General features: G+C 46.7%; 2 protein-coding genes across 16 annotated transcripts in view; one reads left to right on the forward strand and one right to left on the reverse strand.

Annotated features, from left to right (window-relative positions):
- MTRR (5-methyltetrahydrofolate-homocysteine methyltransferase reductase) overlaps nt 1–1563 on the reverse strand; it is a 49831-nt gene extending 48268 nt beyond the window's left edge. Inside the window, exons 1-2 of one of the 12 annotated variants that reach the window (XM_049860709.1) lie at nt 1484–1522; nt 1358–1378 (exon numbers count right to left, since the gene is read on the reverse strand). Coding sequence is in view for 1 of the 12 variants with exons in the window: in XM_049860664.1 (XP_049716621.1) it covers nt 1505–1563 (59 nt within the window). In the remaining 11 variants the exon portion in view is untranslated. Of the gene's footprint in view, nt 1–1336 lie in introns of all 12 variants that reach the window. The other 11 variants (XM_049860700.1, XM_049860691.1, XM_049860765.1 and 8 more) reach the window with 11 other exon arrangements.
- Nucleotides 1564–1641: 78 nt separating this feature from the next.
- Nucleotides 1642–13894, forward strand: FASTKD3 (FAST kinase domains 3). 4 transcript variants are annotated; one of them, XM_049860778.1, is made up of 8 exons: nt 1642–1729; nt 2549–2611; nt 3518–4982; nt 5642–5727; nt 10658–10832; nt 11986–12055; nt 12381–12495; nt 13500–13894. In XM_049860778.1, the coding sequence occupies exons 3-8, from the start codon at nt 3545–3547 to the stop codon at nt 13596–13598; spliced, it is 1983 nt and encodes a 660-aa protein (XP_049716735.1). In that variant the 5' UTR covers nt 1642–1729; nt 2549–2611; nt 3518–3544; the 3' UTR covers nt 13599–13894. The 4 variants fall into 4 exon arrangements, 3 of the variants coding, with proteins under 3 accessions (XP_049716735.1, XP_049716752.1, XP_049716744.1); XM_049860787.1 differs by lacking the exon at nt 2549–2611 and having other exon boundaries at nt 1647–1729; XR_007514154.1 differs by lacking the exons at nt 10658–10832; nt 13500–13894 and having other exon boundaries at nt 11869–12055; nt 12381–12408.
- The last annotated feature ends 818 nt before the right edge of the window (nt 13895–14712 follow it).

Genomic DNA, 14712 nt, shown 5'->3' on the forward strand with positions numbered 1-14712 from the left:
TTGCTCATTGGTCCAGTTGTAAGGATTTTTGTTTTCTTTATATTGAGGTGCAATCCATACTGAAGGTTGTAGTCTTTGATCTTCATTAGCAAGTGCTTCAAGTCCTCTTCACTTTCAGCAAGCAAGGTTGTGTCATCCCCATAACGCAGGTTGTTAATAAGTCTTCCCCCAAACCTGATACCCCATTCTTTTTCATATAGTCCAGCTTCTCGTGTTTTTTGCTCAGCATACACATTGAATAAAAATAAAAAAATTATTTATTTTTTATATTTTTATTTATTTATTTATTTAATTTAGGTATGGTTAAAGAATACAAACCTGACGCACACCTTTCCTGACTTTAAACCAATCAGTAGCCCCTTGTTCTGTCCGAACAACTGCCTCTTGATCTATGTAAAGGTTCCTCATGAGCACAATTAAGTGTTCCGGAATTCCCATTAATTGTAGAGCTTAATCCTTAATTCCTACAAAACCAAAGAGTGGATTCTGACTTAGGGCAACCCCACGAGTGCAGAGTAGAACTGTGCACCACAGGGTTTTCAATGGCTGTGACCTTTCGAAAATAATGTTCTTGGGTGCTGTCCTCTCAATACCAACTCACAGCAACCCCACGGGACACAGCAGAGCTGCCCCCTGGGGTTTCCTAGGCTGGAATCCTTAGGAGAGGAGATGTCCAGGCATTTTATCCAAGGAGAGATGTCGGGTTTGAACCGCAGACGTTTCAGCTTGGCAGCTTAGTACTTACCCTTAAGGGGACAGACACCCAGGCCTTTCTCGTGAGGAGCCTCTAGGTAGACAGGAACGAACAACCTTTTGGTGAGTAGCAAGCAAAGTGCTTAACCTCTTGCACCACCGAGGGGAGCCTCCTTAGCCCCTGCAACCACCTTGTAAAGAAGGTAGTTCCTCTCAGGTTTCTCTGGGACTGGCCGGCCCCAGGTCACACGGAGAGTCAGTGGGGCAGGAGTCACCAAGGCTTGCCAGGAACATTCCAGAGTTTCCAGGGCATGCACCTTCCAGACACCCCCCAGTTCCCCGCGCCCCCGATGTGCATTTACTCAAGTCCTGAAAAGCACGCGGAAGGAAGGACACACGCGGTAGGAGGAGGAACAGACGCCATAGAAGGAGAGATAGATGCCATAGGAGGAAGGACGCCCGCCGAGGAGGAGGGGCGCTCGCCTCTCAAAGTTGCAGGCTCGCACTTCTAAAAGAAGCAAACGACGCGGCGGGGCGGGGAGGCCCCAGGCGGGGGACACGGGGAGACGGGGATCTCGGACCGGCCCACTCCGGAGCCCGACGGGGCGAGAACCAGGCCGGGAACGGCGCCGAGCGGCCCCACCTGCCCGCCGAGCGCCCTCACCTGCCCGCCGAGCGGCCCCACCTGCCCGCCGAGCGCCCTCACCTGCCCGCCGAGCGGCCCCACCTGCCCGCCGAGCGCCCTCACCTGCCCGCCGAGCGGCCCCACCTGCCCGCCGAGCGCCCTCACCTGCCCGCCGAGCGCCCTCACCTGCCCCCGGAGGCCCTGACTTGTGTGTGGCCCGCCGGGAAGGCTCTCGAAGCGCGCATGCTCGGTGCCCGGACCAATAGGAAACTTGGCCCGGGGAGCCGGAGCCAATCACAGCGTGCTGAGCGTGGGGGCGGTGCCCGGACGACCTCCTCCGCGCATGCCCGGAAGCTCGCCGCAGTCGCGCGCGGAGCCCACGCAGCGCTTGTCACCCGGGAGCCGGGCCAGGTAGGTATCGGCCGGCTGCGGGCTCGGGGCTCTGCCGTCAGCTCTCCTCGGGCGCGGCTCCGGGCCCCAGCGCAGCTCACGGTGGACCCGGTGTTGGGGCCGTGGGATTGGGGGCGTCGGGTGTAGGCGTGAGGGTGTGTGGGCGCCAGGTGTACGGGTGCCCGGACGTGGGTGCAGGGTCCGGGGTCCACCCGCTCCCAGGGGCCCGTGGGTGTGGGGGCGCCAGGTGTACGGGTGTCCGGACGTGGGTGCAGGGTCCGGGGTCCACCCGCTCCCAGGGGCCCGTGGGTGTGGGGGCGCCAGGTGTACGGGTGCCCGGACGTGGGTGCAGGGTCCGGGGTCCACCCGCTCCCAGGGGCCCGTGGGTGTGGGGGCGCCAGGTGTACGGGTGTCCGGACGTGGGTGCAGGGTCCGGGGTCCACCCGCTCCCAGGGGCCCGTGGGTGTGGGGGCGCCAGGTGTACGGGTGCCCGGACGTGGGTGCAGGGTCCGGGGTCCACCCGCTCCCAGGGGCCCGTGGGTGTGGGGGCGCCGTGTGTACGGGTGCCCGGACGTGGGTGCAGGGTCCGGGGCCCACCCGCTCCCAGGGGCCCGTGGGTGTGGGGGCGCCGGGTGTACGGGTGCCTGGATGTGGGTGCAGGGTCCCAGGTCCGAGGTCCCGGGCCCACCCGCTCCCAGGGGGCCGTGGGTGTGGGGGTACAGGACTCCCCTCCCTGTGTTCTGCAGACTTCTCTCCCAAATTTCCAGAGGGGGCTCAATTCCGGCCAGATGGCCCCCACTTCCCCCCTCATTGCTCTTGTTGTTTTTTCCATTTTCAAAGCCTGATCTCGACCTTCCTCAGTCCTAATCCAATCCCAACTCCGAGGAGAAGTCCGCACCTCAGGTCGGTAGATGCTTTCTTTAGGCATGCCTTGCTTCCGCCTGTCTGGAATGAGACCATTTAACGTTGCCATTTTCTAGTAGATTTACTTTTACCTAAATGCAGTTCTTTTTTTCAACCAATATTTAGGGGGTGTTGTCAAGAGAGAGCCCTGGTGGTGCAATGGTTAAGTGCTTGGCTGCTAAGGGAAAGGTTGGAGGTTTGAACCCACCCAGCGGCTGTGGGGAAGAAAGACCTGGCTATCTGCTCTTATAAAGATTACATCTTAGGAAAGTCTATGGGGCAGTTCTGCTCTGTCACATGGGGTCGCTATGAGTCAAAATCAACTCAACTCTAATTTTTACTGTTGGTCAAGAGCTGGATAGCCTCATTTTGAATCCCAGCACTTAGGCGAGCGGTGTCAGCTTGGCAAAATAACTTGTCTGTGCTGCGCTAGGCTCACTGGTGAAACAAGAATGGAAGGGCCTCGTTCGCTGTGTTGTTGGGAGGGTTAATTCAGGCTCATGAAGCACTCACGCCTGGCTGTGGAGTCAGTTCGGACTCCCAGCAGCCCCATGTGTCACAGAGCGGAGCTGCTCCATGGGGTCTTCTTGGCTGCAGTCTTTACAGCGGCAGGCCACCAGGCCTTTCTTCTGCGGGGTGGTTCAGAGCGCTGACCTTTCGGTCAGCAGTCAAGTGCAAGCCTTCTGCTCTAGCACTGGCAACAGTGCCTGGCAAATGAAAGCCATTTTTCTAGGCTCTGGGATATAGAGACCCTGCCCTCCTGGTCTTCTATTTCAGTGGGATTTTTATTAACCACTTTTTTTTTTTTTTTTGGTACTCAGCCTTAGTTTCGTGGACACTGATGTTGAGTGGAATCACGTTCTCAATGTCTTTGACCGTGTTTTTTTTCCTTTAATTTTGTTATAGATCAAGAGGCATTGAGAACCTGGCAACATGGCTTTAGTCACTCTGCGGAGGAACCTTTCTCACTTGTGTGATTTCCGGATACAGGGAGCCCTGGCCGCTCTGAAGAGTCAGCCTGTGAGCCATTTCCACAAGGCATTCAGGGAGCATCCCTGCTACTGGTTCTTTTCACTACAACCAGCCCCCTCCAGGGTCAGGTCCCGTCACGCCTGTTGTAAAAACTTCCATTCTGAAAACGGAAATGAGCCTCAGCCAGTTGGCCAACCAGCATCTTCTCGAGTGCACGACTGGGACAGGCTTGAACAAAACATTAAACACATGGACGAACAGGTGTTTTACAGGAGGCTAAATGACTTCAGTTCATCGGAAGAAGTGCTGAGTTTTGTAGGCACCCTGGAAACGCTGCCTGATGCTGGGGCAGCAGGAGCTTTACAGAGGATCTGGGAAGTAGAAAAGAAAGATGGCACTGGAAGGCTGCCAGAAGAAATCCTGGAGAATCACGTCTTCAAGGCTTTATGCTTTCGGTGTGAACGGGAATCTCCAAATCTGACCAACGCTGCTTTGGTGACAGCTGTGCAGGCCCTGACTCTGGCACGTGTAGATCCTCAGGGTAGCTCGTTAGAGAACCTAGTGGCAGAATGCCAGAACCGTCTCCAAAAGGGCGGCCTGGAAGTCCACCATCTTTGTATTCTTGGGGAAAGTCTGATTAAATTGCGGGATCCAAGCTGTGTGATGCTCGAACAGATTATAGGTCAACTGCAAGGTGAAGAATTAGAAAAATTTTCCCCAGAGGATATCATGGCCCTTTATAGAATACTCCAGGCATGTCCTGAAAAAGTGGACCAATACCAGACGTTTCTGAATAAGATAAACAGGCTCTCTCTGTCGGTTGTTTACAGCCTGAGTCCTAAGTCCATAAGTCAGTTACTCGGTGCCCTAGTGACTCTCGATCAAACCCAGGCGCTTCCTCTGGTGATAAAGCTGGGCAAGTATGCAGTGAGGCACATCCCCCGTTTCACTAGTGAAGAGCTGGGCAATGTCTTAGAGGCTTTCATATACTTTGGGCACAACGACAGATTTTTCATGAAAGCCCTTGAGCAACATGTACCCGCGCTTTGTCTGGCTTTGAAACCTGAGGTGGTCAGCAAAATCACCAAGTACTGCAGTACAAAACTGATTCTTTCAAAACCCATCTTGAATGCAGTGGCAGAAAGTTTTGTTTGCCAGTCAGAAAAATTTTCACCTTGTCAGATTTCTGAGTTAATTGAACCATTTGGCAAACTCAATTACTTGCCGCCAAACGCCCCTGCGTTATTTAGGAAGCTAGAAAACACGCTGTTCACTCACTTCAGTCACTTCCCACCCAAGATGCTATTGAAACTCCTCCATTCATGTTCGCTTATTGAACGCCATCCCGTCAACTTTATGGCAAAAATTTTTAGCCCTTATTTCCTTCAACAGCTGCAGGGTGAGTCGGTTGTAACTTGTGAGAGGGAAAAATTAACATTTGGGCTTGTAATGTTTCGAAGTCTGCCCCTTTGCCTTTATTTCTCTTGCAAAACAGTTTGGAGAAAGATGTGAAGTGGCAGACGCTGTAAGCACAGGTCTCGCAGGTCAAAGACCGCGAGGACATCGTGCAGAGGGAGGAAGGTGGTTCGGGCGGACAGACTGCTTCCCTAGCTGCGGGGCTGCCACGTCCTTATGGGCACATGGTGCGGCGGTGTGGTGATACCCACCGTCACGTTACAGTCTTTGATGAGAGAGCACCTGTCACCCCCCTACCCCGATGCCCCCCCAGAGGATGGCATTGTTCATCTTCATTCAGGGCCACCCAAATACATCAAATTTCTGAATCTCCATAGTTTTGGGAAATTTGTAATTCCACTAACATATTTTGTCACTTTAGGTTATATTCTGTAGTTCGGGTCTTGGGTTCTTAGAAGTCAAAGTGAGATTTCATTGGTGACAAATAAGGGCATAATTAGTTCTAACAAGCTTATTTCCTAGTATCCCATAAAAATACATGATTTCTGGAGCGGCTGGATTCATGGTGCACGTACACGATGTCCTCTCACTGTGCATACCGCAGCTCAAACTCAGCCGTGACTTGGGTGCTTTTTATTTCAGGTCAAGAGCCCTATTTGGACAGGTTGAGTCTGGCACAACTGACACAGCTTTCCCTAACCTCCATCCTAGAATGCCCCTTCTATAAGGTAAAAAAAAAAAGTTTTCTTTGGCCCCCCCCGTGAAATCTTTTAAGTTCTCTCTCTCTCTCTTTTTTTTTTTTAGAAAATTATAAATCTGTGTCTGACGTGTAGATTGTTAATAATTGAGGAAATTAAGATGCAGGGAGGGAAAAATCGGCATTCTGTAGCACTTTCTGCCCGTGCCATGTATTTCTTTTTTATTGTGCTTTAGGTGAAAGTGTACAGCTCGAGTTAATTTCTCATACAAAAATTTATACACGTATTGTTACATGAATTAGTTGCAATCCCCACAATGTGACAGCACCCTTCCCCTTTCCCCCCCAGATTCCCGGTGTCCGTGTGTCCAGTTCCTGTCCCTTCCTGTCTTCTCATCCTGCTTTTGGGCAGGAGCTGCCCACACTTGGTCTCATGTATCTGATCAAACAAAGAAGCACTTTCCTCACATGTATTGTTTTTTGTTTTATAGTCCTGTCTCATCTTTGTCTTGAAGAGTGAGCTTCAGGAATGATTTCCATCCTGGGTTAACAATGTGTTTGGGGGCCATAGTTTTAGAGGTTCCTCTAGTCTCTGTCAGACCAGTATGTCTGGTCTTTTAATGTGAATTTGAGTTCTGTTCTACATTTCTCTCCTGCTCTGTGCAGGACTGTGTTGTGTTCCTTGTCAGGGCTGTCATTGGTGGTAGCAGGGTGGTAGTTGGGCACCATCTAGTTTTTCTGATCTCAGGCTGATGGAGTCTGTGGTTAATGGGATCCTTTAGTCATTTGGGCTAATATTTTCCTTGTGTCTTTGGTTTTCTTCATTCTCCTTTGCTGCAGGTGGGATGGGACCAACTGATGTATCTTAAATGGCCATTCGCAAGCTTTTAAGACCCTAGACGCCACTCACCAAAATGGAATGCAAACCATTTTCCTAATAAACTTTGTTATGCAAGTTGACCTATATGTTCCCCAAAACTATGGTCCCCAGCACCAGCACCAGCTACTCTGTCTCTCAAGTGTTTGGATGTGTCCAGGACACTTTTTAGCTTTTGCTTTGGTCCAGTTGTACTGACTTCCCCTGGGTTGTGTGCTGTCTTTGCCTTCACTGAAGTTGATTGTCTACTGTCTAGTTCGTGATTTCCCCCTCCCTCCCTCTCTACCTTCATAACCATCAAAGAATGCTTATTTCTAAGTTCTTACAATAGTGATCTCATACAACCGTTGTCCATCTGTGAGTAATTTCACTCAGCATAATGCCCTTCAGATTCATGCATGTTGTGAGGCATTTCATGGGTTCATCATTGTTCTTTATCATTGCGTAGTACTCTATTGTGTGTGTGTACCATAATTTGTTTATCCATTCGTTTATTAACGGGCATGTAGGTTGTTTCCATCTTTTTGCTATCGTGAATAGTGCTGTAGTGAACATGAGTGTGCGTATGTCTATTCGTGTGACAGCTCTTATTTCTCTTGGGTATGTTCCTAGGAGTGGGATTGCTGTATCATATGGTATTTTTATTTCTAGTTTTTAAGGAAGTGTCAAATCATTTTCCAAAGTGGTTGTAGCATTTTATATTCCCACCAGCACTGCATAAGATTTCCAATCTCTCCAACATTTGTTATTTTGTGTTTTTTGGATTAGTGCCAGCCTCGTTGGGGTAAGATGATATCTCATTATAGTTTCAGTTTGCATTTCTCTAATGGCTAATGATCATGAGCATTTCCTCATGTGTCTGTTAGCCATCTAAATGTTGTCTTTGGTGAAGTTTCTGTTCATATCTTTTGCCCATTTTTTAATTGGATTGTTTGTCTTTTTGTCGTTGCGGTATTACAGTATATTATAGATATTAAAGATTAGACCATTATCAGATATGTTGTAGCCCAAAATTTTTCCCAGTCTGTAGGTTCTAAGTTCCTTCTCTTTCGACCTATCTCAATAATGTCATTAAAAAGTAAAAGTTTCATTTACTTGATACCTACTGCTGGCTAGTCAATTCCAACTCATAGTAACCCCATAGGACAGAGTGGAACTGCCCCATAGAGTTTCCAAGGCCGTAATCTTTACGTAAGCAGACTGCCACATCTTTGTCTCACGGAGCAGCTGGTGGGTTTGAACTGCCAACCTTTCAGTTAGCAGCGGAGTGCTTAACCACTGCACCATCAGAGCTCCTTTTACTCGATGATTGCCACAAAATAGCCTTTTCAGTGATAAATTCACCCCATGCCTGTATTCTTGCACTTGTAAAACCAATTTCTTGCTGTATGAGATTTCTTAGACGGTTCTGTCAAGTGCTGAGGGTATAATATAGGAGTCTTAGTATTCCTAGATTCACTGTGAGGGTTTTAGTTTTTGCACCCTGATAGCTGTTAGGTATGTAGTTGTTTGGTGCTATCGAGTCAATTCTGACTCATAGTGACTGTCTTTGGCTGGGTTCTCTAGAGAAGCAAAACCAGTAAAACATATAAATATATATATGCTTCAAGGAAATGGCTCACGCGGTTGTAGAGGTTGAAACATCCCAAGTCCGTGGGTCAGGTTTCTCCTGATGAATGTAGCCACAGAGGCTGATGGACCCAGGATCAGCAGGTCAGAGGGCAGGGCTCTTGTTCACAGGCTGAGAAGATCAAAACCAAAAAACCAAACCCATTGCTCTCGAGTCGATTTCAATTCGTAGCAACCCTGTGGGACAGAGTAGAACTGCCCCGTACAGTTTCCAAGGAGCACCTAGTGGATTCAAGCTGCTGACCTTTTGGTTAGCAGGCATAGCTCTTCACCACTGTGCCACCAGGGTCTCCTGTTCACCTGATCGCTGGCTCTTGGGACTTGAGCTAGCAGCTTAGCTGCAGTCTTGCCTGCTGATCTCTGGGACCCATCAATCTGTGATCCCAAAGATCGGCAGGCAAGCCCACAGGTAAGCTGCTAGCTCAAGTCCCAAGAACCGGAGATCAGGTGAGCAGGCGCCAGCTGCAGGATCCGGAACGAGCAAAAGCCACAAGCCTTGCCAGAATACCCACTTTCATTCGATGCAGCCCACACGCCCAAGGAAACGCCCTCTCAGCTGATGGGCTGCTCATCATAGAGGTGATCACATAATATCAAATCTCATCACGGAAGTGATCACACCATCATACGACTGTCAAATCACTGAGGATCGTGGCCCAGCCAAGTCGACACACAACCTCAACCACCAGAGTGACCCTGTGTACAAAAGAACAAAACACTGCCTGGCCCTGCGCCGTCCTCACCGTGTGCCCGTTGTTGCAGCCACTGTGTCAGTCCAGCTCACTGAGGGTCTTCATCTGTTTCAAATGCATCGTTTCTTCTGTTTGATGTAAAACTGTGACTCTCTGGAATGACCAAACCCTAAATCATTTCTGAGTACGTTTTAATCCAACCTGGAAATGTTGCCTTACCTGGTAGGGTTTAGTTCAGGCGGAGGTGAACTTTCTGTATAAGTACTTTCAAGATTGATTCTCCTAACTACTGCACACCTTGTCTGTGATGAGAAATAGCATCACCAGGCTTGGTCCTCCCCTGACTGGCCCTCCATACTTAAATCTGCATCACATTTAGGGGTATCTGATGATAATGAGAGAAGCTGGACTATGTGAAAAAGAATGCAGTATGAGGGCTATTGGGAGATTCGTTGACAACCTGTGATACACAGATGGTACAACCTCGCTTGCTGAAAGTGAAGAGACTTGGAGCACTTATCGGTGAATATCAAAGACTACAGCGTTCAGTATAGATTACACCTCAACATAAAATAAAAATCCTCACTACTGGACTAATGAGCAACACCATGATTAATGGAGAAAGGATTGAGGTTGTCAAGGATTTCATTTTACTTGCATCCACAATCAACACCCATCGAAGCTGCAGTGAAGAAATCAAAAGACACATTGCACTGGGCAAATCTGTAGCAAAAGACCTCTTTAAAGCAAAGATGTCACCTTGAAGACTAAGGTGCGCCTGACCCAAGCCGTGGTGTTTTCAGTCGCCTCCTATGCATACAAAAGCTGGACAGTGAATAAGGAAGACAGAAGACGAATCAATGCCTTTGAATTATGGTGTTGGCGAAGAATATCAAATATACCGTGGACTGCCAGAAGAACAAACAAATCTGTCTTGGAAGAAGTACAGCCAGAATGCTTAATGGAAGCAAGGATGGTAAGACTTCATCTCACATGCTGTGGACATGTTATCCAGAGGGATCAGTCTCTGGGGAAGGACATTGTGCTTGGTAAAGTGGAGGGTCGGTGAAAAAGAGGAAGACCCTTAACGAGATGGATTGACACCGTGGCTGCAACAATGGTCTGAAGCATAACGAGTGTGAGGATGGTGCAAGACGGGGCAGTGTTTCCTTCTGTCGTACCCAGGGTTGCTGTGAGTCAGAACCGACCCAACAGCACCTAACAACAGTTCATACATTTTATTAATTAAAAAAAAAACAGTTTTCCTTACTCAGATTTTTAATCTGCCTTGGATTTATTATCATTTGTGGTATCTGATAGGAGTTTAACTTTGTTCTTTTCCAGATGGATAAGCAATTTGCCTGCATAGCTGTCATCTTCTCCTTGAATTGAAATGTCACTTTTATCATAGTTTCCTTTATTAAAAATTTAGTTGGGCATCCTTAAGGTCCTTAAGGCAATTCTAAGAGTTACAGATATGTTTCTGGAACCATGATAGCATTGTAGTAATATTTATTTTTTATGGTGACCAGTGACTACTTTTAAAACACATTTAAAAGAAACTTTGATCTCTTAGACTTAACCTATAATAAGAGTATTCTGCATTATTATTTCAAGAAAGATACCTGTCCTGAGTTGTGGAAGACTATCAAGCCTATAACGTAATTTCGTATCTTTTATACCCAAGGACCTCATTACCTTCTATCTATTCCCTGATTTTGTACCTTACTCATCTTTCTCACATTTGTACGTGCAATTTTTAGGGTCCCAGGCTTCTTCCTAAATATCAGGTGAAATCGTTCCTTACTCCGTGCTGTTCCCTGGAAACCCCTGTGGATTTTCAACTTTATAAATCTGTGATGATTGGACTGCTTGACCTTCTAGGAGCGAGACCATATTTTGCTTCAAAAGTGTTGACACCCTATTGTTATACGATAGGTAAGCAGTAGGGAGTTTGTTGTTTCCTGGATCTCAGCAGTCCTGTCCCCTTTTGAGATCTATATGGAACTTACTAGCCCATAGAAGGTCTCTGAAATACAAAATGGAATATCCCCTCTCCTGAAGGCAGATAAGACTCGTGGGCACTAGGGTCACAACTGTCTGGGTTTGAATCCCAGCTTGCCACATAGTAGCAGAATGTTGACCAGTGTGTTTGATATTTTTCTCCCTGCTTCCTCATCTGTAAAATGAGTAAGAAGACTATCTACTTCAAAGAGTTGTAAGTACTAAATGAGATAATACATAATCATACTAAGAGCTCATAATTAGTGCTTAGTAAATGTTACTGTTTATAATCTAGGTTGTGTTGTCCACTATAGTGGCTACTAATAAAAAAAAAAAAAAAACTCGGGGCTATTTAAATTAAATTAAATTCAAAATTCACTTCCTTAGTCACACACTGCACATGCTCAGTAGCCGTGTGTGGTCAGCGGCTACCATATTAGCCCAGATAGAAGCATTCCCATCATCATGAAAGGCCTACTGGGCAGTGCTGACTGGAGAGGCCAGGTCCTCCCATACAGGTTTTTCTAATTGATGAGTAAAAGAAAACGGTCTCAAAGAGGACTTAAGAGTTCCATAGGCTCAGTGGTCACACTGCACACCTCTCCTGTAACGGGCTGTCTTTACAAAGGAATGGCAGAACACCCGACGGGAAGGAAGGGGAGTCTCCCCCCACCATGGACCATGTGTTCAGATGCAGGGTGCCTTACCGCTTCCTGGAACGCAGGTGATGAGCTCTGTGGGATGCATAAATGTCTAATTTTGCTTAAACTTTTGGTGACTGGTGGTCCTCTGAAGGAGCCTGCTGTTTGTAAGGAGAAAGAGAAAGAGTAGTTCCTGTTAAACAGAAGATAACCTAGAACCCCGTTGCTTGTTTTAGTCTGGTTGAGCCTCCTTACTTTCAGGCTGACTTGGTTAATCGTACAGCTGGTTAAATTCTCACCCTTCTCTGGTTATGGTCATTACTTTGCAGCCTTCAGCCATATTGATAAATGCAATTTGGAAGAAACTGATACAGAGCAAAGGAGTAAAGGAAGACAGTATTTGTGAGGGTATCACAGGAAGATTTTTCCCTTTCTTCTCTTGCCAGATGTTGAAATTAAGTTAGATGAAGAAGGATTTGTATTACCATTTACTGCTGATGACGATGCCCATAAAAGGTAAAGAAAACTGTGGTTTTCACATTATAAAACTTGTTTGAGGTTAATAAGCAATGATCTTTTTTTCTTTGAAAGGTAAAAAAGCATAATTCTGGAAATTAAAACACTACTTTTCAACATAGAATTTTTGGAAATTCTTTGCAGTTTTTCTAAACATCAACGTTGAGTATATTTTTTAATAGATTATAACACATTATTTATTTGAAAATGGAATCGGCACATAGGAATAGCCCAGTTCCAAATAAACTTTGGCAAGTAAAAATATGTAAATATTTTGATTGTTTTAAAAATTAAGCTTTTTTTTTTTTTCTTTTGGATGTTTCAGGGTAGCACTGTGCATTGATGGTCCAAAAAGATTTTGTTTAAATGGCACAAACTTACTCGGAAAAGAAGCCATTAAACAAAGACACCTACGGCTACTTGGTTATGAAGTTGTTCAGGTATAGTGTCACCTGCTTCTTTTTTTTCCAGAAGTAAATCCCTAATTCAGACTGACTTCCTCCAAGGTAGTAGATGGTCTGCCAGCCCAGTGGACCAAGAATCTTACACTTGTATATATCAACTTTGCTAATTAGGCATTTCAGAATGCTTAGTGTTTTCTTTAGACATAGAGAATTTTCAGATTCTTGGTTTTCCAAAAGTGGGGCGTGCCTGTGTTCTCCATAAGCTGTGCTTCACGCTGCTTTTAGCAGTTTTACATTATTGGAGTATCTGCTTTGCGTTAATTTCTCCCTGATTTAATGACTGTCCATCTCGCTCATCCCGACATTAACCTCCCTAAGACTTGAATCACGTCAGCGTGTGCTCAGAAACCTTCATCACGTCTTTACTGCTCACAGGATAAAGTGAAGCCTCCTCTACATGGTAACGTTCACAGCTCTCCATGGTTTGTGCCGGGCACACACCCACCTTCTAGCCCCTCTGCTCCAGGCTGAGTGGTCTCTTCCCTTCCGCCAAGCCCACTGCCTTCTCTTGCCTATGGTGCTTCCACCACCAGGCTGTGTCCCAACTGAGTATCCGCGATCAGTCCCTTCATCAGCACGCAGCCCCAGGCTTGTCCCATCACCCTCACCTAAAACACCAGCTCCCTCTGAGTGCTGGCGCCCTGATGATCCTGGCACAGGCTGCTTCACGCTAACATTTACTGTTTGTATTTATTGTATATGTTCTTTTGACAACTAATTTGTAAGCTTCTCAAGGACAGTGTTCACGTTTGAATTGTATTTAGATAGCCCACTTCTTCATTCAGCAAATACTGAGTCCGCATCATATGCCAGGCACCGTTCTGAGTGCTGGGATACAGGGTGGATAAGATAGACATGAACTTGCCCTTGGGGAGCTACCACTCTGTTATAAGGCTGGGAGGGTGGGGAACAAGTTCACAGAAAAACAAGGTCATTACAGATTGTGAAGGATAATAGCCCTTTTTTCCCTTCCCTAATAGATCCCCTATCATGAGACTGAGATGTTAAAATCAAGACTTGAATTGGTGGAATATTTACAAAGAAAACTATTTTCTCAAAACACTGGGGTTCAGTGGTAACAAGAAGGAATACAGACATCAAAACTCAGATAATGAAAGAACTTGTGTTTTTATGGGACTCACATAAAGAGAAGAATATGTGAATTTGCCATTTGGCAGAATTATCCTTATGGACTCATTAGGACTGTGGAGAGGCTGTGTGCAGGCCCTAGGTGAACGGGAGGGCCTGTGGTCTTCCTTATGCTGTATACACCATGTATCAGTGGGCGGTTTAAAATGAACTTCAATACAGAATCATAGATACTTGTTTTTTATACATCAAACAGAATGGATCAAGTGCAATAAAGGAATGTAATGCATAGAAACTTGTTTTTAAATTTTTCATCTTGGAATAATTATCTGCAAAATGAAAATAGCGTGCTCTCTTAGAGACCTTTGTTTCTGCCTCTTGTGCAGACGAGGGGGCATTTCCCCGCCATTTTCTTATTCCGCATTTTGTTAGTGGAAGTAATGTATGATGTATGCTGAGAAGGAGCCATGAGAAACCGACAGCAATGCTTTGGATATAAAAGTATAATCACAGGATTATGCAGAAATAGCCCTTTAGTTAAAAAAAAAAAAAAATTGATACTAGCTTGGGGACTTTCTTCTTTTTAAAAATACAGGTACAAAGAAGTAAAAAAAACAACGTAGGGTTTTTTTTATGGCGAGCGGGCGCGGATTAGAGGGAGAATCGGATGTGAGTTGTATTTAGTTCATTGTGGACTCTTCACTGTCCCCTTAGGATCAGGTCGGGATTCCCAGGTAGTAGAAGGGGCTCAGGTCAGGGATGTGGGTTCTATCACCACCTAGTCCTGTGACCCTGAACAAGGAAGCAGCTGCCGTTTATTACGCACGCCATGCTAAGCCTGTACTGAGCCGACCGTGACATAGTGCATGTGCGATTCTCACCTGCCTTCTGATTTGGGTATTGCTCCCGGTTCTTGCAGGGTAATGGACCAGCTCAGAGAGGATAAATGCCCTGCCCCAGATCTCATTCCTCACAGGTGGTGAATGGGAGATTGACATCTGTCCTGAGAAGCAGTACAGCACACGCCATAGTCCAGGAACCCTGCAGCCTGCGCTTGGCTGCAGCTCCACCACCGGCTAGCTCTGTGTCCTTAGTGGGGTTGAG

The sequence above is a fragment of the Elephas maximus genome, chromosome 2, assembly GCF_024166365.1.
Source record: "Elephas maximus indicus isolate mEleMax1 chromosome 2, mEleMax1 primary haplotype, whole genome shotgun sequence".
In the NCBI taxonomy this organism is placed as follows: domain Eukaryota; kingdom Metazoa; phylum Chordata; class Mammalia; order Proboscidea; family Elephantidae; genus Elephas; species Elephas maximus.